Source organism: Rhopalosiphum padi, chromosome 3 (assembly GCF_020882245.1).
Source record: "Rhopalosiphum padi isolate XX-2018 chromosome 3, ASM2088224v1, whole genome shotgun sequence".
Lineage (NCBI taxonomy): Eukaryota > Metazoa > Arthropoda > Insecta > Hemiptera > Aphididae > Rhopalosiphum > Rhopalosiphum padi.
In genome coordinates, this window is record NC_083599.1 from 51,217,151 (window position 1) to 51,243,865 (window position 26,715).

A 26,715-nucleotide genomic window follows, 5' to 3' on the forward strand; every position below is an offset into this window, starting at 1 on the left:
TTTCCGATGTTTAATAATGTTTATTTTATTTTATATTTTAATAATAACGCAACTTAATATTTTAAGGATATAAAGATACGAATAAATATTGATACTTATAAATTATAATATAGTATATAATAATAATGGCCTCTAGAAGAATACTAAAATCTACAGATAAATTAATTGCGTAAGATTAATTGTTTTTCCATTTAGTAACAATTGTGAGGATCCTTAAAAGAACATAATATTTAATTTGATAATTTGAGTTTAGTATACTGCGTATTAAATTGTTAACAGTATTTCTCAATTGGTTTTAATAAGTAACATGAGGAATTTCCTTTGACAAAGTATCTTTGTATCTAATATCTAATTTGTTATTAATTTATATTATTCAAACTTATAAGTTATAACTATATATTATATAATGTGTAATAATGTTAAATTGTATTATGTTAACATTTAATTATAAGTTCTTATAAATTATTATATCAAACAGTAAATACATAAATAGGTAACTGCTAAGTAGTGTAACTCATAAATTATACATAACGGTTGATTTATAATAATAAGTTATTATTTTTACATAAATATTTATAACACAACTTTTATGCGGTAAACAACAAATATTGTATAAGATATTCTATTGGTTATATACTATAGAGATGTAATTATTCCGATTATTCTTATTTAACTTGATTTCTTTAATAATACTTATTAACTAATAATTATGACAAGAGTAAAAAAAAAAAAAGTTTAATCATAAAAAATAAGGTTTTTTGACATTAACGATTTATAGACTACACATGAACTGCTAAATATTAAAAAAAAATATGTATAAATAAATAATAAAAAATCAATAAAATAAAATACCTACAAATTATAGAGTAAACAAACTACTGTAAGATATAGTGGCATGTTATAGTATAACTCTTATTGTATCATAAAATAGGAATACTAATGGTTATTAATATTATTTTATTAAAAATATTATGTTACTGAGACAATTGTACATGTCTTACTCGATCACTTAAGTCAATCAATAGATAATAATGGAGATAAGGAAATATGGAATATTTTAAACGTAGGTACCTACATATTTAATAGGTATAACAAACATAAAAGTGGTTAATAAAATACCTAATTCTATACACTTTATCTAAATATTTTTAATTAAAGATAGGTATAGTAACAGAGCAACAAATAATAATTGTACTGTTAATTTGACACAATTATTGATTTATACATTTCCTTATGTATATAAGCATATGTATTATGTATATATGTGTTTGAAGGTTCGCGTGTTCAGCGTATTTATGTGTAACATATATTGCTAATGACAATATCGTATCTTTTTAACTATACACTACTAATATTACAATATTACAATATCATAATATACATGTATAATAATGGTTATAATATTGATTAGTAATATATCTGTTGAGTGTACAAAAAATAATTTACCTGAATTGAGTACTTATATATATATATATAGAAAGAGAGAGATAGAGATAATATAAAGATTATTATTTTATATTTTATATTTTTGATAATATCGATAAATTTAAACATTTAAGTATGACGTTTTATAACTTCAAACTTGGCAGTTTTGCATAACAATATAAAATACAGAGCGCCCAATAATGTTGTAAGATTCTGTTTCATAAATGATAGAATATCCATTATCAAACATTAAAAACAACATTTAAAACATTATTGAACTTACTGAAAAATGTATAAACATAATAATATAATAGATACATAATAATATTGTTGCAAATGCGAAATTGTACATGATATAAAATATTAAACACTACTTACTAAGTACGTACACTTAGTGCCAAAAGTCATTTTTCGTTTTAAATTAGTCTACCAATTAACAATGTTTATTAGGTACGTATACGTTCCATCTAATTATAATATTAGATATTTTGTAAAACGAGTTATATCTGTGTGTATAATTTATAATTCTGTTAAACATATTATTATCGTATATTATTATACTTACTTAACTATTGTCTAATTTGTTTTGTTTTTTATTTTTTCGTTATATTAGCCAATAGCAGAAATGTGTTATTAATTAACGAAACACAAAGCGATATAATTATAATTTATATAAAAAAAACCTGAATACATTATTTGATCAGTTATACTATATATAGAGCCAGTGTTTTAGACGAAATCTGGTACATTCGCCTTTATTCTTTTCCATCGATTCGCGCTCATTCAACGGCGTGATGTTATAAGCCAATCTCTGTATTAAACCACAGCAATGAAGTAGTTTTAATTTATGAATACAACAATTAAACATAGTCATGTAACATGCGTATTTATATGATATAAATTTTACCTTTTTAAACGAACCGCTTGCTCTGCACATTTGCACTATAGCCATACCAGGTATCATAAGTATTGACGAAAAGGCTAGGGTCCAGCCTAACCATTCAGCCCATTCTGGATATACGTAACCATTGTAGCTTAATGGTTTGTGATCAATCAAAGCAAAAGTCACTACACCCTAAAAAATAACGATCATGCGATTTTTACATTATGTTTTATTATAATTATTATTATTAACATTGTTTTAATTACCTATGTGACTCTTCTTAATTAATTATTTTTATATAATTTTATGGATTTATAAAAATAAATAAATTTATGTTTTATTATATTTGTTTCAAAATGTATATTTTAGGAGAATTTATCTAGTATTATCTACTTTAGAGTGTTTCGACTAAAAGTTTTTCAATCCTAGCTTTTTCAAAAATATTTATTAAATATTATTTTTTTATTAATTTTTTTTTATTTAGTACCTAGTATAGTGAATCATTATAAGTATAGTTATTGTAATTTTAAATTGAGTCAGTATAAAAGAAGCATTTATCCCATATAATACAAATAATAATATGTATATGAAAATATAGTTTTCATCTTCTTACCGAAGCATACTTATATTTTATTTTTGTAATACATTTTTAAAACTTGGAATAATATTAATAATATAATATTATTATTCAATAATTACTTATTAAAAGGAATTAAATAATGTTTCAGGGGAAGGGCGATTGCCCACATCGTCACCATTAAAATTCACCACTAAAGTTAAGTAATTAATAATGTTATTACGTAGTTTTATTTAAAAAAATACTCAATTCTATTTGAATAGTAATTAATACTTTCATCAAACATTACACAATATATTATATAATTTTTTATGGAGTTGGGATTGAGCATCCGAATGTAATCTATGTAAGTTCACAATCAGAATATTATATTGTATCATACATAATATATTACGTTCTTAGTTTCATGTACAAAGCAAAACGAATTCATTACGTATTTCTTGCAATTTCAATTTACTAATTTTAGCCTTTTAATTCTATTGTTTAATACGTAATAAATTATTATGAAATTCTAAAACACAACCGTCAACAAATATACTTTAGGTGCTTTACTTAATTGTTTGTATAGTATTTAGCAATGTAATCGAATTGCTTGCCAAATGAACAACACAGCTCTGATATTCACGTGCCAACCAATCGATATTATACTGCTCATTTACAATTATTGTAGCCCTATAGTTGCTATTTTAATTAGTGATTCCCGAATTCAACATGCACACCTAATGCTTACACATTAATTAAACTACAGTTACGTGTATGTGTTGTAAAATTACTACGAATATTAAACGTTGTATTATATTTTCTAAACTCACTATAATGAACATTGGGCTGACGAATTTCCAACATAATCGCCAATATAGCCCGGGACGGTGGCCGATCATGCTTTCCACGTCGTTGCAAAATTTCTCCAAACCTAAATAAAAATGTAGTCGACATAATAGAAAAACGTTAATCCCGGAAATGATTGATTAATTTATTTAAATGCGTGTTTACCATAAAACCACGATACGGCTATGCATTCAAATAACGCCGAACACAGCAGAGATATACCAGCAGCATACGTGTCCAACAAATGAAGCATATAAATGCCACCCTAAATTAAACACACACGCGAGTATAAAATAATAAAATATCGTCCGTGTAAAACATAATAGACGTTTTGAATCAGTATAATAATATGATAGTCATAACAGTTTACCGGTGTCACATTTATCAGAGCCACGCAAAACGATATACCTATGACTGCAAACGTGAAACGTTCGCGTGGCCATTTACGGTTCTTAAAGAAGCCACTAAATTCGTCCATCAGTCCAGTAATGACGCATTCTAATCCACCCATCTAAACGAAACACAAATATATATATATATACACGCATATGTACGTATATATCATGCGTAACGACAAAATTACGGATGTTTTATATAGCTATATATACCGTCTAACAACATTATTATAATGTCACGTGTATTTATTTTACGAAGGTATAGATAAATTAAATATTTTAATTTTACCGCCGAATCAATGCCCAACGTGATGGACATGAAAAAAAACAACATGGCCCAGATATTTGATCCGGGCAACGTTGCTACAGCTTCGGGATAAACTTGAAACACCAGACCAGGACCTAAACAAATCGCGATGACAATAATATTAATAACATCATATATAGTACGTATATGTAACACGACATCGCTATACGGCTTCAAATCGAAAAACGCCAATAATATAAGCGTCATAATAACTCACCCTCAGTAGCTACCGAACTTATGGGCTTATGTTGTTTGTGCGACATGAAACCCAAATAAGTGAATATAACAAAACCGGAAAAGAAACTGGTGAAGCAGTTGACGGCCGTTGTGATCAAGCAGTCGCTACCAGAGAAAACACGAAATTTATACAATTTTATTATTGTACAATTATTATTTTACACGCACACGCCCCGACGGGACTCGTCCGTTTATTTATTATAGTATTTTAGGTGTACGTACGTGTAACAATTGTTTTTTATATTGTTGTATGATGCGTATGACAAGTGAACCCCGAACCCGGCTCCTACCGAATAAAATATCTGAACGGCTGCGTCCACCCACACCTGACGGCAAAACAATCAACACATATATAGGACACGCCTAAACATGTTTCCACCGTAGTAAATATTCAAATGTTACTTGTGTATCTAAAAGGCGGTACAATTCGGGCTGTAAATAATAGGTTATGCCGGTTAGCGAACCAGGCAACATGAGACCTCTAATCAACAAGATTGTCAATACTAAATACGGTAGTGTGGCCGTGCCCCAAACGACGATTCCTGAAAATGTATATATAACAATATTTATTCAAATTTCAAAATAACACAATATTGTATGTCGATCGATACCCGTGGTCGAGTATGAGGTAAAAATGGTTGGTCGTCATTCGAGTTGCTTAATATTTTATTATTGCGTCTGAGATTACTTACCGGACGACTTGACACCTTTGAACAAGCTCAAATACAGCATAACGTACACGATGAACACACACAAAGCCAGTTGCCATTTTGGATATCCCAGTTCGTTGAGACCGTCGCTCATGCCGAGCACGCCACGGCTTTGAAAAATAAAATATTTATATTCATTTATTATGATACGATATAGGAATACGACGGGTAAAACACAGATCGGCATTCAAGAACGTATTAAATATTATATTATGTTCAAATCGAAAATTAAGTATTTTAATTAATAATCGCCGATTTGTGCAAGTAATTTACTGTACAGAGACGAAGACCTAAGAGGAGAATCTGACGTAACACGTGTTGACGGTTGACCTAACTTGTGAGTTGTAACACGTATAATCGCCAATCGGGAATAGGCCTACGGAAAAATGATCTATATCCTACCTTACTAATATGTGTGAATCTCAAATTTCCATACTTGACAACCGATAATGTAATATATGTGCGCGTGTGAAAATCTGATGGAATATGAGGCAATAGGTTATATTCTTTACGTGTATTAAACATTTGTGTGAGGATATTATTTTATTATGTTGGGCTGTTTTAATATAGTTGCATTGACTTATTGACGATTTTTTTGATTACAATATACCTACCTATATAGTAATTTATATCATACCGATTCCGATAAATTGAAAAATATTGAAATATTACCAATGTTTAGTATTTTTATTATTTGATCAGATAATTTAGTCAAATAAAGAGTAAAACTGTAAAAGTGAAATTTACAAATAAATTATCTACGCTTTAAACTAATGATTTGACTATTTGATACAATTCAAGATGGTTTTAAAATAAATGTTAAATAAGTAATGAAATACTATGTATTAAATAAAAATGTGTTCCCAATCATTATAGATATATACATGTTAATAATTTCTACATATTGCAAATGAAAAAATTGTTTTTATACGTGAGCTACATAATTATAAAATTATTTTGTTTCATTTAGCGGGGACATTTTTTGCATATCATCATTTAATTATAAGTGATCGCATTATCATTTATCAATTACAAATATGAATTTAATGTTAAAAAATGAAAGATAATCTAGAAATCACAAATCAACATTTTCGTAAAAAATATTATCGATTTATTACCGAAGAGTGTATGCTTAACACAAATCATAAACTGAAAAAATATCTTAAATTAAAAATCATGAAATCTAATAAATCCACAACAATTTTTCAATACTTCCAGATACAACTTCAATAAAAATGGTATTTTATAACATTTTAAATTTAACTATAATATTATTTCAGGTTATATAATATTTAATTTATATATAAAACTATATGAACGTATAGAATCCGAAAATATTGTGTTAAATCATTGAACATCTATTTATCCTATAAGTATATGGAACCCGCAGTGTAAAAAAAGTAGCACAACTAACGTTTAAAATAAATTCGTCAACCCTAGAGAAAATATTGCCAATTACAGTATATCAGATATCAGTACTGGAAAAATTTTAAAACAAAATAGCTTCATATACCTTAAAATTGAAATTGTTTTAAAAATATATTTAATTCTTTTATATGATCTGTAATTTATGGGTAAATTGAATTATATACATATTTTTTATTTTTTCTATTTCTATAAAAAAGCATGATGAAAATAATACGACTTTTAAAACTTCAGACTTTATGAGACTCTACATTCTAAAATTGGTTCCAAATTCCTATAAGTAACTCATACAATTATACTCGACCTCGATTACTTATTCTTAGAATTTGTAATTTGTGGAGTATTTAAAACTTTCAATGCATCTGAAAGTATTCCATCGAACGATGCATATCCTATACCATTTGTTTATTTATATTCAACGATGATATTTCACTATAAACGCATGCATTTAAAATATTAGTTTTTTTTCATTTTAATTTCTAGATTTCATAAATTCTATGACTCAAATTCGTTCGCTTGGAAATACGTCAACACATGTGACGCGTTATTGTACCGTAACAATCCCACAGTAAACTGACTATATTAAAACAATTTTCTCGTTTGGTAGTTATAAATCGAAAAACCTGTCTAGTAGTTTAAACAATATTCCTCTACTGTTTCATTAAATTTTTAAAATTCAAAAATCATTTGATAATAGTGTCATATGAATACATAGGAACTATTATGAAAAAACCTACGTATCAAATAACATTAATTTGGTTTAACGATCGTTTTTATAAATAACTACTATAAGAACGATTCGAACGTACCTATAAAATTATGTCGAATATAATTTGAATACAATAGTTTGTGAAGTTTGTGTATTTCATGATGTAGAAAAAATATCTTAACAGATACCTAGTTAGTCAAACTGACTAAATAATATTTATTTGGTGAATAAATTATGAAACAAATTTAAATATCATATTTTGAGCGTGTTTTGGCGTTAAATAGAATTATCGCTTGAAATGCTGCGTCTTATGCTTTTTAAACAATTACACGATTTGGGGAAAAACTGAGTAAATTTTAGAGATTATTAACTTTCGTTAATAGTCAACATACTATATTTAGTCATTTGGAATTAAATACAAATTAAGTTGATATAGTTTCGTTTTAGACTTTGAAAAGTTAATTTGGGCTGAATAAACAAATTCTATATAAAGTTACGTATAACCTTTCTTAATCGGTAAAGTAGTGACTGTTGTTTGAACAAATAATATTTTAACAGTTTTAGACACACAGAACCTACATAAAGTATCGAGTTTAATATAATCGTATATTCGTATGTACAATTTATGGTAGTGGTAGGAGGTAGGCCTGAAAATATTATAATATACGTCTTTTACATTTATCGTTAATGTATATCTAGGCTGATAACGGGCTGTTTCATGTAATATAAATGGATAAAAAACTGAAATAAATATATTATTGAAATTTTTATTACTGGAAATATTCAGCCGCCGGTGAACTCTGGTTGTTGAAATTACTGCCTGTAGCTGAAATACCATCGGACATCGGCAGTAAAGTCCCATTTGCGTGCATTCTGGGTAGGTAATTATGAACATGATATGATTGGTTATAGACCGATCCCCAATCGTCTTTCTGTTCAACGCACAAGTCTGTATTCCAGGTATTGTTACAGTGCACCCATGGCAACTGTCCCGAGCTACTGGTTGTACTCATTGCCAAAAAATACAGCGACCAGCCAATAATAACGTTATAGTAAAATGATACATAAAACGCAACTAGCACAGCACAAAATCCAACTCCTAAGATAAAATTTTAAAATTAACATTTATATTCAAGACATTTAAATAATGTATATATTTTTTTTATTTAAACAAACCAAAAAACAATGGTACAATAATATCAATTATACTTTTTCTTTTTTTTAAAAAAAAAAAAAGGTTTAGTTCCGACAATTATTAAGTACAGTATATGCATAATATGTTAAATGACTACATGACTATGGAAAATTGATTAATATGAATAAAAATGTAGTGCAATTTTTACTACCATAAAATAAAGTTTCTGGTATGATTAAAAGTCCAATAATTAATACGTAGGTATAGATAATAATATACTGTTTATCTAACAAAAAATATCATAGTTAATAATTTGCTCAGAATCTAAAAATTAGATGTTAATAACAAAGATTATTAATAAAATTGTTTTACAAGAATACTTTTATATATTTTTATCGTTTTAACTGAGTTACGTACATTATCTTCAACGATCTCTAGATGCTAGATAACAAATTAGTAATAACTTTATAGAAATAAATTATGTTACTTAAAAATTAAAGATATAATATTAAAAAATTTCTCTGTAATCTCTGTCGAAAGTACGAACTCAAGGATATTATTTTTATGGTAAAGTTATATGTACTTTTAATTTGCTTTTAATAGCAAACGCTACAATAAATTATGCATACCAAGGTGCGGCTAGTGGGAGAAAATTCTTTTTTTTTTTTAGAGAAAAATAATAGATAAATACTTGAGAGTCGTTTTATTTTTAGTGTTTAAATTAAAAGTTATGAGTAATTTGCACATTGAATAACAAAATTTAATTTCAACATTAAACATTTGATTGTGTATATTATAGTACCTTGCCGTATTACTATGACTCATTATTACTCATTATGGTTTGTAATTTATAATATGACAGTTTATAACTCCTTTTTATTATCTATTATAAATTATAATATATTCTGAATAGAGTTCAAGTCAATTTTAGTATTTTTCATTTCCCTAATCAGTAAAAAAAAATTATTCATTCCATAAAATAAAAAAAGTAAGGCGAAATGTGTACCATTTATTTACCTTTTAAAATACTCAAATCGGCCTTTTTTTAATACAATATTTTAACTTATATGAGTTTTCTATAGAAAATACCACATCAAAAATAATTTATCATTAAAATGTATTATAGTAGACGATAATCACAATTTGCAATATTTATTCAAATCAATTAAAACTTTTCTGAAGAAAAGTTTCTATAGATAATCTAAAATAATGAATATTTAGAATATTCTGACAAACCTCAATTCATAATATTTACAACATTATTAGTAAAATACGTTATGACTACATCTAAATGTATTGTATAGAGTTTCGTTAGAAAAGTTTTGGGCTGTTGAACAATCAAACTATAAAATTATATTACAAGAGTAATAATACTTATTCATTAATTTAAATAATTATGATCAAAAATTAATCAATGAAATATATTGGAATATACGTATCTTATTAATTTATTTTAACTATAAAAAGTTTACATTTTTTTTTGTTTTGATATATTGAAGTTAATCGTTGAACGTTTATTTAGAATGATTATATTGTAGATATTATATAGTTTGATGTTATAACGGCGAATGTTACATGTGTTGTCTCCGTTTTACAAATTAACTTTTAATAGAACTAATGTTGTGATATTTTTAATTTTAGAAGAAATTTACCAATTATCAAACTTAAAGATAAAAACATTATCTATTACCTCTCGTTGGCTTTTTACGGTATTTTGATTTTTAAACAAGTTATGAATTTATATTATACTAAAATATAAAATCGCTAACAACTTGCTTAAAAATTTAAATATCTTTGAAAACTGATAAAATGTATATTAAAAAATAGTAAGCAAATTTTTTTTAAATATGTTTATTTATACAAGTAAGATATTAAATAAGTATCTTATAAACATTATTTCCATATAAATAATAAAAAAAATATTTTTTATATTTGTACCATTTTATTTTAATTACCAGATTTAACCTGTTTCAAGCAATAATTTACTTTAAATTTACCTTTAAAAAGAGGGCATACATTCTTCCACACACTTATTGGTCCCTGTCTATTATATTGGCCTAATATGAGTTCCATGTAAAATAGGGGAACCGCGCCAAATATCAACATTAAAAAGTACGGTATTAAAAATGCTCCTGTAACACAATAATTAGTAATAAAATTATTAAAATAATTATATCATTTTTATTTTCTAACCTCCGCCGTTTCTGTAGCAAAGATATGGAAACCGCCAAATATTTGCCAAGTCTACTGCAAATCCAATAATAGATAGCAAAAAATCTGCATTCCTTTCCCAAGTTTCTCTTTCGGCATCATTGATGTTAGTGTTTAGATTTTCTTTACAATCTACTTCGTCCACTATTGATACTACAGCGGTAGATTCCGAAATCATTTTTGGGTTCTTTTTAGCGTCATCTGATGATTTAGCCAGTAACAACCGTATTTCAGTATTTTCTAAATTAATTACATTTAAATAATTCAAATTTTTGTTTTCAAATAATAGGTTAGAGGTAAATTCTTATCAGTTTAGAAATACTTACTTTTTTTTTTTACTTCTACTTCTTTTTTATTTTGTTTTCTGAGCATTTTCTTTCGTACTTGTCTATCTTCGTCTTGGTCCTCTTCATCGTCATCATCGTCTTCTTCTATATCATGACTTTTACTACCATTTCTATCATCAACCTGTTGGTGTAGCTCCTGCTTATCACTATAATCGTCTTGTTCGTCGTCCTGGTCATAGTATTGATCATTTTCAGTGTCTTCCTTATTATGACGCTTGCGCCAATGGCGTTTATTATTACTCATCATAGTATTCGGAGACGATTTGAAAAATTGTCGAAATTTGTTTACTGTAGGAACCCATAACTTTTTAATACCACTCCTTTCAACGCCAATATTCTCGTTATCGCTGTCCACAACTTCGACGCTGGTCACGCCGTTATTGAACATTGCTGATGTCTTCGCTGCAATACTAGTCATATTTGATGTATCTTAAATAATTAAACATTTAAAAAAAAAAATTTAATACGTAAAATATAGGGCGACAATATGCACATTAATCACGAAGGGATAATGGTATTTTCACGGGATAGACGAGCGAGAATCGACGCTGAGAACACTGACGATCGTATTATAATTTAATAATGGAGGTGCACGAGAACATCATGCTTCCTTTACAGGGGTCGAACTGATGACGGAGAGTAATATGTCTTAAATATTTTTTAAATTTTATTATTCCGGTCGTCGTCGGCGGCGACGGATTCCCGAGATTCCACAACCCCGATCGTCGTAGATATGAGTAGAGGGATATCCCATTCCGCTTCTATCGATATCCCTTAAAAGGTATGTGCGGCACACGCTTTATACCTTTTACACAGATACGCACACTCGGGCACGCGGCCACACACACACACTCACACACTTATAAGTGATTCGAGGAGACACCGTCGGCGTTTATTGCTTCTCGGCGGTCGCTAATGATTGTTCAACGAGGCATATTGGCTCTGAGGGTGATACGCGGGGACAAAAGTTGAAAGGGCGAGAGGCCAGAGGAAGGAAAAAATAAGTAGAAGAATGCGGCGGCGGCATGAGCTGCACGGGAAAGTCAAATACCTAAACGTGCACGAATCATCACCAATGATGATTACCGTCCATTCCCCTCTATACGTTTATGATATATATATATATTCCTCAATATACTTCATATATACTTCTTACACCCTCCCGTCGCAGAAACCGTACTTCTATACTATATGAGAGTGCTATATATTATTAGTGCTTTCTCTACTAACTATAATGTGGTGCCGTATATGTTCCCTCTCGGCGACGACGTCCTTGGCATTTTTATGCCGACGGGTTAACGCGGGGACCGGCGACGTTTTATATTAAATACGCATATACCATCATCAACGATGTCGACCGATGATATCGAAGTCGCCGTGTCTCATGTACAATAACCACTACTATAATGGTGTAATAATTTATGTATATATATTTGCTACAGAAAAAATACTCAATGCAAATGAATTTAGAAATAAATTTTACATTCGTATGGCGCTTGTATTTGATATTATAATATTATAGTATCAACTACTGATATCCAAGAAAGTAAAATATGCGGCATATAAATGTGCTAAGCACCTTTGTACATAACAATTAACATTGTATCTATCTATATTTGTTTTTAGCCTGAGTATAATAATTAAAAAAAAAACATGATGAGATAAAAGGGATGTATGAACCACTGAGGCGAGAGCGTTAGTAACTAAAAGCAATGATTCGGAAAAATTAACCAAAAATAGTCAAGAATATTTATGAAAACAGAGCCTTTATTATACATAGGTTATATAGTAGGTCATACTTTATTTTTAAATATTTATCATTTTTATTGAGAACATATGTACAATGTGTACTTTATCCGTCTTAATCTGTCAGAAATAGCTGTAGAATATATGTATTAATTATTTACTGCCTTAAATATTGTTCAACCGATATATATTTTTGGTTCCGTGCAGAATCAGTAATATGTAATGTGCATAAATGAATATATTATGTGCACAAAAAGCAATAAAATTAATAATAAATTCATTTTAATATAGTTAAGGTATATTATAATACGTATGAGACAGCTGAGTAATATTAAAAATGCCTTATAAGTTATAGGTATAGCTGTACATTTCACATACCAATATTCAATAATATTCAATATCGCAATACTAAATAGTTTATACATAATATATTATACCTATCTTTATTTATTAATGTGTTATGCATAACTTTTACAATTATTTTATATTATATTATGTGTAACTACTAATAGGTAGAGTTTATATATTATAAAAGTATTATATTAAATAACTGTTTAATTAATCATTGGTCTTTAAACACATTAAACATTGACATTTAGCACATTAAACAAATTACAATTTTCTTATACACATTGAATAATTAATGTTTGATAATCTTATATAAAATAGTTCTTAAAGCTAACAACATCTATAACATTATTAGTTAATATAGAAAATAGTAGGTTAATTTACCTACCCACTACCAGTCTATAAACATTCTAATTGAAACTATTGGTGTCACCATTTTCCGACAGTATATATAATAATTAGTAATATATAATATTTTAGTTTGCGTTGAAATTCGAGAGAAAAGAGTACATTTAGCACAATGGAAAATATAATTAATAGTAATCGTAGTAAAAACAATTTATTTTAAATATTTTTTAAATTTTGTATTGGTTTGTGTAATAAAAAAATTATTCGTTATAGTAGTGTACAACTAAAAACTGTACAGTCTATACAAGTCTATACAAATGAAAGTAATAAAATTATTAACCATACAAATACGCCACAGCACAGTCATGATAATTAATATTCTAGCAAAACATTAAAGAAGCATAAGTTTAGTGATAAATACTGCAGAATGTAAAAGAAAAGCTATCGAATATGTAAATACAAGATCAATAAAAAATATTCTAACTGAAATCGCACAAAATAATAATCCGACAGATATTGCTATTTCGGATATAAGTATAATCAACAAAATTATCTATAAAAACCGACGCAAAATTATGCATCAAAATTTAATATACTAATATTAGCCGTTGCTCATATTAGCCATAACGTACTTAATTTAATTTATGTGAAAACCAAACAAAATGAAAACTTTTTATTGATTAATGACGAAAGAAAAATATAATAATATTTTTATTTGAAACAAATCTTAGATTTTTATCAACATTAATTTATGGTATTTAATATATTTTAAATGGACGGAACTTTCGATTATTGCGTTTGGGGTTTTTTTTACAATTTTTTCGATTCATTGATATTTTAATGTTTATTACGTTCCATTAGTTTTTGGCTTATTACTAAAAAAAATGTACACACACGTATATTTATATATTTCGTGCAATAAGCAAAAAGTGTAAAGACTTAAGGTTAACTTATTTCTTCTCCTAAAGTAACTGTTGACTTTGAAAGGGCTATACTCAATGCAATTTTTGAAATGTGGCCGCAAACTAATATTTCATGACACCGGTTTCGTTAAACCCAATCTCGGTATTACAAAATACAAGCTTATCCGAATGTATATAAAGATGAGCCATTTGAGATTAGTAAGTAGTTACACAATATATTTGGCTTATTATTTTTAAATCCAGAAGACGTATGTGATTGTTTCGTCGACGATTTTATGAGCGAATGTCTGATTGACGAAAGACTATAAAAATTGCCGACTATTTTGTAGAAACATATATTTCTGAAGATTGTATTTATCCTCCAAAACTATGGGCACTTGCAATTTCTAAACTTACACGCACACCATGTTAGTCATTTCATGCAAATATTAAAAATAGTTTTTATTGTCGTTCACCATTCCCACCATTTTACAATGGTTAAATGTTTTAATCGAAGAAGTGCAAACTGACGTTAATTACAAATTGAGAAGCACCGTTGATCCAAAAACACCGTGAAACCAAATCTTAAAGCAACAATAAAAACCAGTTTAATTGATCAATATAAAAGGGTTGAAATATATCAATATATGTTTGTAAAATCCATAGCGTATAACTAGGTTACTAGGTATCAAAAATAATAAGGTTTGTAATAAAATACAATTTTAAATTAATTCAAAATCAAGATTATAAATTTTTTTTATTTGATTTTGTATAACTTACAGACATAATTTTGATTTGATTTTTGTAATAATATTATATACAATATCCTATGTACGAGTATGCAATAATGTAAGTATTACTTGATTTTTTTTAAGTAGGTATTTTACAATATTCTATGTATACAATTAAAGAGTATTTATTTAATGTTATTTTTTTAAATATATTTAATTTATATTCGATTACCTAATTATTTTTTTATTTTAAAAATCATTTCCAATTATCAATAACTTCACATGTTTCCATTATAAGGGGTTATCAAAATATAAAAACTGAAATTTGTTGTGACGGAAAAGAGAAATATATATTATTGTATTGGCGGTAAATGGAAAAATTGATTTTGACGAAAAAGTGATCACCCGAAACTATATAAATCATAGAACCAAAACCTATAAAAAAAAATCGAATTAAACAGTAGCATATTGTACAAAATCTTCTCATTCCAAAAAACTTATAAATGGCTCTTTTTTAAAAAATTAATGTTCACCGAAGACTATAGCAAATAATATTTTTCACCTTTTTTTAATGGATGTCAATCGTCAGCGCAATATAGTTGTTTTACTCTCAGACCCTCACGAAACATACGCAAAATGTATTCATTTAAAATCATATTTATGTTTGAGTGAACTTAGAATTAAATCACCAGTTACAAAAGTTATACAGGATAATATTTTTGAGAGTTTGAGAAATCGGTTTTTATTATTATTTGACTTTAAATTCGACTTGAAAAAAATTTTTATAAATTTAAATGGATAATAAATTGTTTTAAAACAATATTGAGACAAACAATATGTCACACTGTTACGCCCTCATAAAAAATTTTAATTTATAATTTTTGCTGTGGATGATTTTACTTTAAGTTTACTCAAAAATATATATAAAAAAAAAATATAATATATTTTGTATTAATGTGTTTTGTCTATGCTACGCGTGGTCTAAACAAAGAAAAACAGTTCGCTGACATCATCTTAAATATCACGTCATTTTTATTTTTACACTGCAGATTATTAAAAAAAAAAAATAATAATCATTTTTCAACTACAGAAGTACAGAAGTTATATACTCAACGTGCATTTTTATGCAACACTATTATCGTATTTTAATTGTACATACATTATTTATTAAACACGAGGAAACAATCTCGATAAAAATAAATTATACTATGAACAAAAATACTATTATTTCCGTATGATCTCTAAGATGGAATTTTAATAAAATTAAGAACTTGCTCTTATATTATATACTTAGTAATAATATTACTAATATTAGTAGGTTTTAAGTATGTGAAACCTTGCCATTGAGTAACTACGGGTTAGATTTAAATTTTATGATAAATCATTTTATACGAAATGATTTTGAATATTACTATAAATAATGTATCTGGTGATATTTCTAAAGATAGTTTATATTATTATATTATATTACATATATGTAGGCATGTAAGATGTAACAATGATTTTATTTTGTATTTTATACTATCATTAATATTTTTTTAATTCGGTTATCTAATGTATGTACGTTATAAACATTGAATATAACTGTATTAAATCAATAGCGCTGAATTACTTACAAAGGCGTGAGTATAGTTCTACGACATTTTTGATCTCTCCTCTCACTATACAAATTGGGTAAATCACTTTTTACCAAAAACACCCTCTTAATGTTGAAGATTGAAACAAATTTTCAGTCCCAAAACTTGATAGCAAAGATAAAAAAATAAATAAAAACACACATCATTATAAAACATCTCTGTGTGCTCAAAATTTAATATATAAAAATAAAACTTCAATAGGTTAGGTAACCTAACCTACGGCTACGAATTAATTGATTATGTAGTACATTATTTGGTAGCCTGCTTTCAATTTTTATTATAATACAGGTACATATTATGACTATAAATATAACAATTTTTTTTTTGAAATTTCACAATGATGTAAAATAAATAAACATTTATTTTCCTGTAAAACTTTGATAGTAAATCGAAGAAATGTGGAACCAACTTTATAGATGAATAAATTATTACAATTAAATTCCAAGAGACCTATATAGTTTATTAATTTATTAATTTTTATGTCATGAATCAAACTTTAAAAAACTTCCTAGGAATTTATAAAAACTCATGAATTAATATCTATTAGGAATTAAATAGGAATATATACTACCAAATATCATTACATTATTACATATTATTATTTTATGAATTGTATATAATATACTATATAGATAGTATAAAGAGCAAAAATATTATTTTCATAATTTTTTAAAGGAAAAATGTATTATTTCTCTAAAAATTAATCAAGTTAAGATATACCAAATTCATAACGGATATTGAATAAAATAGTTTAATACATATATTTTATACTTTTATCATATTAATTTATATCAATTTAAATGAATCTAAGTTACTGTTGACTTATCGTTGATCCAATAATTCACAAATTATATTAAAAAAACATAGGTAACCAATAAATAAAAATTATCAATTTAACATAATAAACTTCATAAAAATAATTTTTTTTAAAACAATTATTTTAAGTTTATCCATCAAATTTCATCGTAATAAAGTTACCTTTACACGAATAATCATACATTTTTAAAATATAAATAACTTAGGCAAACCATTATGATTACCAACAAATATTTAATGAAGCAAAGTTCAATATGATTATTATATTATATATTTATAATATATAAGTAATTCACCAAATATGATTAACTCCAATTTTTCTTACAATAATTAATTTATTAAAAACTTTTTGAAATTTTTAAGTATATTTAATGAATATATTTTATTATTTTTAATTTTTGTCCTGTATGGCGGTACAAACATCTTTGTTTTCAAATAAAAATCACCCTTTTTCATTAAAAATTATTACGGACATGCTTTTTTGTATTTATTGATGTAAAAAATCAAAATTAAAACATATAGTATCTGTATAATTAAGCTTTAAATACTAAGAATATCTAATAGTCCATGAAAATGAGCTTAGAGATATGAGAGCTATGATGATTTGAAAATTATGCTAATTAATATTGATTTATTACAATTTTATCACTTATAAGTATTATCCGAGAACTATGTTAGAATCTATTGCATTTATTTTATATTTTATGTAAATCCATTATTATGGACTATCATCCTATTAGTGAAGAAATTTTAATTACTCAGAAATCAATTTTAAATTTCGATATGCGATTTAGATACGTCAACGTTTCTAAAATGTGTATTTAGCTAAAAATTTACAATAAATAAATATGTTTACAGTTTGAAAAAAAAAGTTTGTATTGACACAGGATATTTATTGAATGGCTTAAAATAACCAAATATTTGAAAATATGATCTTTATAAGTATAGATACTTATTTCAAAGTTCCAACTTTTTAGAATTTAAATAAATTTGTTATTATAAGAACAAAAGGAAATGAACATAAGTACATAACTCATAAGACAAAGTGGACAATAAATATCTACTTAGTGAATTTGTACAAGTAGGTATTTGATTGTTTAACCTATGACCAAACAATTTAAACTATTAATTGTTATCAACAATTACATAACGCATTTACCTTAACTATAGTTAAAATTTTGCTTTACATTTTTTTAAACAAAATATAATGCCATATTGGAAATAAATAACTTCTATCTTAATATTTTACTTACAATTTCAATGTTTACTTATTAATGCTTCAATAAAATTATGAATCTTATTATTCATTTAGCTACTTGTATATCAAGCATAATGTATAATCAAGCAGACATTTTAAAATATCGTATTTTAGCATTTTATTTAGATTTCAATCTATGTTACAATGAATTCTTGTAAACATTATCCTAATAAGACCTTTTACTTATTATAGAATAATATTTTGAGAAAGAATTTAAATTGTTTTATTATTTTGATTTGTTTATTAATTCGTTTATTTAAATTTTATATAATACGAATGTTTATCATACTTACACAACAGCGATTTATGCATGCAATCTTGTATGCACAGTTATATTCGTATGAAATAATAAAGAAAACTTCCTAGCCAACGCAGAAGATATCAATTGGCGTCGTAAAAGTTCTGACAGACACTGGTCAATCAATCAACAGTCAACAATAATTTTAAACATGATAATGAATCACTGTCGACATACCATAATACTTATTATTAATAAAGTCATCGAAGCGCATAGCCCGTTAAATGTTTTAAATACAAATTCACAATACAAGTAATGAAGCAAGTTTTTGAACGACTACAATTCGATGGTCTATTGCACAAATACATATGGTAAGTGCCATATTCATAAAATGATACAGATACGAAGTTGACAAAAGTAAGTTATCAGTGGTTATACATTGGTATACTTTGTATATCGGAGCAATGAGAACAAGCAATTTTACATAATACAACAAACATAAAATATAACTGTATACACGGAGATCATCACGTATGACTCGTATAAGGATTTTTACATTAAACAATTGAATTAGTCACCCGAAAATCTCAAATGGATACCGGATGTTAAAGACTGAACCATATTTTCTAAATATACAATGTACAAATAATTACAGTCAAACATATTTTGTCGTCCGCTGTCCAAATTTTACAAAAGCAAGAAACGAATTTTTACATTCCAGAAAATCTGTTTCAAACAATCAGACCATTTTTTAAATGTTATCAAATTAATCTAAATGTAAATACAATGTTATCTAATGACCTTGTAGCTTATTTACAAACAATACAAAAAAACTAATAAGCAATTCTAAATTACATTATAATATAAAATATTTTATCTATAAATGTGCAGTCATTATGCAAAGAAAGAATAGAATTGTATGAATAATCAACCAAAACAATAGATATAAAAGGATAAAAAAAATGATATTATTTATTTTTTATTTATTTTTGTGGGCAATCATTGTAGTAAGTAGCTAACAGTTCATTGAATGTAAAGTAATAAAATTAATATAATTATGCATGACTAAATGCAATCATTTATGTAGGATGTATACACTTTTAAGCACTTAAATCTGATTGCTAAATTTACGATAAACAATCTATTTCCATAATTTAAAACACATTTTAAATTGTTTACAATACTTTATAAATTGTTAGTAATCTAATAAAGTAATAAATAATTAATACATACTGTAATATTTAGTAATTTAGACTACATGGCACATGCACAAAAAACTGTTTATACAATAAGGTAATACAAAAATCTAAATATATATATCAATTGGGACTTGGATAAAGCAGACTACAGAAAATGACCCAACTTAACAAAGTTAAAAATTCTATATATATATATATACAGTATACATGTAATATAATATTATATTATATAACTATTTTTAAACTGATAATCTATTAAATACTACTAATTGCTCTACTATGATAAAAATGGAAATGGCGCTCCTGGGAAAATGTTTATTTATTTAAACCGGGATGTAGTAATCACACTTCAGTTCAAAACTATAGTCATTAGTACCATATTAAATTAATTTTAAACTGATAAATCCACCGTATTCACAGACTTTAGTTTCTAGAATTTTTTTAAAAAAATAAACATTTAATTTATGTAAGTGTCTACCTAGTGATCTATTCCTGCAAAAAAATATATGAACATCGGTTTTCAAGTTAATTGTTTAAACTAATATGAACATAATGGATAATATAATGGTAGTTGCAAATATGAGTATGTAAGTATATCATTGTTATGCAATATATGTTTTCTCCTCATTTCAATGACTACAAATACTTTAAAGAAATATTTAAAAATACGATAACAAAAAAAAAATTATTATATGTATTATATATATTATTTGTACTGTAGTCTGTAGGTAAATCAATAAAACAACAACCTAAAGTTTAGTATTCCTCTGTAACCTTATCATAATCATTTAAGATAATAATATTAAACACAAATATATAGTATTGCAGACTGTAACTATTGTACTTTAATTCTACTATTCAGTAATGTTTGCCAATCCATAATAATCGAGGTCTTCAGCTGATAACTTTTAAACTTTTTGTTTGATTTGTTGTTGAACCTACTATATATATTATACTAACTATTTACATACTATCGATAACATTTTTAATTAATAATTAATGCATATTGACATATTGTACACTTTTAACGATACATGTCGAATATGTCGATATAATATTATAATATTTAAAATATTATACATCGTCGTACAAAATAATAATTATTATTGCAAAGATGAAATTGAAGTAAATTATTTATTGTTTTTAACATCATTATAAAAATAATAATATTCTAATTCGTGGAAAAAATGGAAAAATGGTCATTAATGTAAACATACAAAATGATTAGAAAAAAAACCTTAATGAAATCAGATAAGTATAATACGATAATAATCATTGGAGGTATATAGTCGTGCAGCGTTTATAAACTATTGTATTGATCCGATCACTATGTAAAGATATTACTTATTATAATTACATACATAGTCGTACAATATAGTATATATGTATAGTGTGTACATTCGATTGCCAAATACATATTTTTTTTTTTTGTCAAAATTAGTCGTTTATTATAATAATAAATAATGAGACCTCTGTAGCAGTATCTATTACTGAATATATACAGGGTGATTACCAAATATGCACATCCCCACATCCCCATTTTTACATTTAATAACGAATTTATTCAAATCCTGATTTTTGGAATGTTTAAATATACTTAAACGTCATATTTTCAAATTTTTAAGATTTTTATACTACTTAAGAGCTATACTGTAGTGATACTTTGGTTTTTAAATGAAAACCCTCCTCTTTAGGTTACCATAAATAATTTAGTGAATAATTTTTTTATGAAAATATTAACTAATAATTTTTTTAGTAGACATATATATAAAATGTTAAAGATAATTATTTAATCATGGTTTTACATAAGTATAAAACAGATATAAAATTGTATATAGTGTTCATTACATACTTGAACTATTTAAAAAAATTATAATAGATGATTAAAATTAATTACTAAAATTTTCAAATCACCGTAGCCCTCAAATATTCCTAACTCATTATAATGAACTTATTACCTTTTGTAAGTACATACAATTAAGAAACTCGAAAACTACCAGTCTATATTTTGTCTTATAAAGTATATTTAAAAATTCGAAAAATTAAATTTCGAATAACTGAAACACTGAAGGAAAAAGGGAGTGAATCATCCTGTATATTAAACGCGAATCTCATAAAATGAAACAAAAAAATATATCTATATTTCATTATTATTATTATTATTTTTTTTTAAACATCAAACACTACGAACTGCGCGGTACATGTATCGGTGTCGTGTATATTATTACTATTATTACGAAGCCGGTGTAAAGGATCGCATATAATACATTTACGCCACGTGCCGGTATATGATGGGTATACCTATGTCCTATATATAATATGTGTACGCATCAGCCCGCGGCGAGTACTTTCAGTAGGCCGCCGCGGCATTCGTATATTATATTATATTATAATATATACGCGCGAGCATCATTTTGACGTATGTATTTAAGAACATATTATTATTATTATTATTACCGTCGTCGTCGTCATCATCGAAATCGTTTCGCATTAAATTGTCACCCGTGTACCACCGACTGTATACTCCCTATATACGATATGTGTGGTGCATATTATTATAATAATAATAATAATAATGTTATATACCATATTATATATTATATTGATCAAACACAGCACACATCACGCGGCCCGGGGTGTTGACAAATCGTTTTTCTATTATTAATATTATTGTCGTCGTTGTGATGTATTTATACATATTATTTTATTTATTTTTATTATATTTTATTTTAATATTGCTCTGCCGCCGTCGCCTTGCGCGAATAGGTATACGCCTATTCACCTATAGCTATATCTATTCATAATGCACACGGTGTAGCGTAAATCACGATATTGTTATAATACCCACTTATGCCCATCACCGCGGCGTATACGATAAAACGCGAATTAATATTATGTCATATTATTGTGTTGTACGCGTCTCTTGGTGTGGGTTTTTTAGTATAGTATTATATATATAAACACCATAGCGCCGATTGCTGCAGGTAAACCATATACGTCGTTTTTACATACACAGATATATTCGCACGCGGGATACGGCACAGTGCTATTACACGCGTATATACATATATCTATAGGTTTATGGCGCTGGCGAATATTATTCACGTTTGTGACATAAGCCGACCAGCAATCACTGGCAGTGTTCATAATCGAAAATCGCCGTGGGGCACATTTCAAACATAATCTATATATATTATATATATATATATAGGTATATTATTAAAATATAAACCAATACTCGGTAACATATTACGTGCACGGCAGAGTGTAGCTGTGTGTTCTGATAATCGCGGCGGAACGCGCGTGTATAAGAGACAAAACAATATCATCGCTTGGCAGCGGTAAAAAAAAAAAAAAAGAAAAAAAAAACCGTTTGCCATAACATCAACATGTGTAGTAGGTAGGTATATATTTTAATATGATATTGTGCTATATACGGTGCTGAAATTATTAATAATATACCCATATAATATATGTATATTATTGTGTAGACGTAATACATAGTTACGCAGTACACACTAATATATAATACTATGAAAACGACGACCCTTCGTTATGATTTAAACGTTAATATAACATAAACAATATGCATCATTTTTATATTTTATAACGTCGTTGTGACTTGTCGTAAAAGTATAGGTACCCAACGGCACAGTCTGGTTTTTTATTCGACCTTTCCCGCCCATACCTGGTTAGAATTGCCTAGTTAGCTTTGAACAATATTATAAATCGAAAACTTTAATAACGAGACGTACTTATAGAAATCGGTGATAAGTTACGAGTAGCTGATAAATAGTATGACTATATAGGTATAGTCGAAGTAAAATGTAAACTATTAATTTTAAAAACAAAATATAACAGTAAAACCTATTATATTTAGGCATCTAACGCCGATGTAAGTTCAAACAGAAAAAAGTGCTTTACACCGATAATGGAATTTTTAGATTTTCTCATAGCTTAAATTATTATCGAATTAAAAGCATTTTCCCGGGACCTTGTAGATATTATTAGATTCAAATACCAGCTTTGATGTTGAGCTTATTATTAGTAAAACTTTACCTATAAAACAAAGTAAAACATTTAACACATTGTGTATGAATTTGTATAAATAAGAACTTCTTAATTCTATAAATACCTTATACATAGAAAATATGAATATTATATTAACATAACGTCTTATAATTATGTATAATATTCGCTTTGTAAAATTGGGAACATTTTTGTTTTTATTAAATAATTTCTTAACACAGAAAATTAAAATATTAATATTATTATTTATTAGTCCATTGCCTTGAATATTAATAGCTTAATGGGCAAATACATGATACAACTAGGCAGGTTACATTAAATAATATCGTTAAAAAAATGATTTAATGAACACAGATATGTTTATTTTTATATTTCTAAAAATTAGGCAGTTTAGTTACGAAAAATGCACCACAATTGTATTTAAAAATATTTTAAAAATTAATATAGATACTGTCACTTGTAGATAGAGTGTGGTTTGTAGATATTATTTTAACTATCCACTCATCTTGTTAACTGATATTTCTTTAAGTATTTTTAATTTATAATTTCAATTAAATTAAAAATAATAGCTATACAATTATGTTAAAACCTAACCTAACAATATAACGTTAAGCTAAAATTTTCTTTATAAAACTTTATAAAAAAAAAACTTCATTGTTTTCAAAAATAATAATCTGTAAAAATGTGTATTCCTATATAATTTTTTTATTGTTGTTTAATAAAAAATAAATTTATTAATTATTGTTAAATTTAAATACATTTTATAATTAATTTTTTGCAATTTAATAAAATTGCATAAAATTGCTTGAAAAATATTTTAAGTACCGATGAAATTGTTGATGCACTTTTTATTCGTTTACACACACCTTGAAAAAAAGTTACTTTAAAAACTATATAAGAACTATCAATCAAAATATAAAATCCTTAGTTTGGTGAAAATAATTATTTCATATTTCAAACGTGAATGCGATAAATTAACAAGTATTTAACAACATGTTTCAACAATTAAAATATAATAGCTTCAAACAATACATAAAACATTCAATCGAGTACCTATATACCTAAGCTATATGTTATTTAATGAAGAACCAATTATTGTTTTAATAACAAATTGGTGGTTTATTATTTACAAATAATTAAAACATTGAAAAAGAAATAATAATTGACATAAGAGTTATTCATGTTATGTTCAATCATGTTAAAAAAAATCAAAATAATTGCTTTATATATTTTAATAACTTACCTAGTTGGAGGTTATGAATGCGTCACAATGATATAGTATAATATAATGATTTGCCTTTTAAATGTATATTAATCAAAGTTAAAAAGCGCTATTACTGTTAAATCTACTGTTAAAGTGCATTATTCCAGAGACGACCGCCCCATACGAGTTACGGCGACGGAAAGAACACCCAGACACCCAATAGCAACCAAGTTTACTTTGCGCCCCTAACATCGGAAGAGCGGAAAAACGCGCCACCACCTATAACGACTCTCACCTACTTTCTGGAAATTCTCGGTGAAAAATCACCAAAAAATTCTTGTAATAAAAATTCACATTTAATATGATTTAATTAGCAATATTTACTTGTAAAAAAATTAGAAAGATTTCATAAATTGTATTTGAATATACGATATATTAAAGAGTGTATAATAAGTAGTGTGTGTTTATAGTGTTTATACTAGGTATTTATTAAGTCTTATTTTGCTTTCAATTTATTATTTTATTTTATTTTTCTAATATCCATCGAGTTTAATAATGCAAATTAAATCTGCAGTCTGCACTTAAACTCTGGCTACTTATTCTCTGGATTATTATACCAATCATTTTTAAGTGGATGTTTACACTTCAACCACGTACAGCGTATGTAGCCATAAAACAATAACACTATAAATCAAATACAACAGGTTTTAAACGTTTTACTTTTTTAGAATGAAAGGAACTAAAACTAAAACTAAAATAAAATATTATCATTGTATGTACGGAATGTAATTTTATTCTATTTACAAAATAAAATAAATTTATCTCTATAAATAAATCTATTGATGATCATTTGTTCAATGATGTACTTTTTACTATACATCATTAATCATTATAAACAATAAACAATGTTTAAAATGTCTAATAAATATATAATAATTCTAATGCTTTATTTAAAAAAGCGTTAATTTTTTTTTTTATAAGAAAATAAAATATTAAAAAGCACAGAAAACATCATAAGTTGTATAAAAGACAAAATATTTTGAAATCTTACCTAATTATATTGTTCTGTA

The 26,715-nt window shown here is 26.3% G+C and overlaps 1 protein-coding gene across 2 annotated transcripts; it reads right to left on the bottom strand.

Annotated features, from left to right (window-relative positions):
* On the bottom strand, positions 1-25,855 carry LOC132927032 (sodium-dependent noradrenaline transporter-like). 2 transcript variants are annotated; one of them, XM_060991486.1, is made up of 15 exons: positions 25,685-25,855; positions 11,169-11,618; positions 10,825-11,082; positions 10,629-10,763; positions 8,271-8,595; positions 5,345-5,472; positions 5,055-5,194; positions 4,875-4,978; positions 4,633-4,757; positions 4,398-4,510; positions 4,084-4,224; positions 3,879-3,978; positions 3,698-3,798; positions 2,333-2,500; positions 1-2,236 (listed from the first exon to the last, which is right to left on the bottom strand). In XM_060991486.1, exons 2-15 carry the CDS (start codon positions 11,605-11,607, stop codon positions 2,135-2,137), a joined length of 2,379 nt encoding a protein of 792 aa, XP_060847469.1. In that variant the 5' UTR covers positions 11,608-11,618; positions 25,685-25,855; the 3' UTR covers positions 1-2,134. The 2 variants fall into 2 exon arrangements, with proteins under 2 accessions (XP_060847469.1, XP_060847468.1); XM_060991485.1 differs by lacking the exon at positions 25,685-25,855 and adding an exon at positions 19,269-19,554.
* Positions 25,856-26,715: the final 860 nt, after the last annotated feature.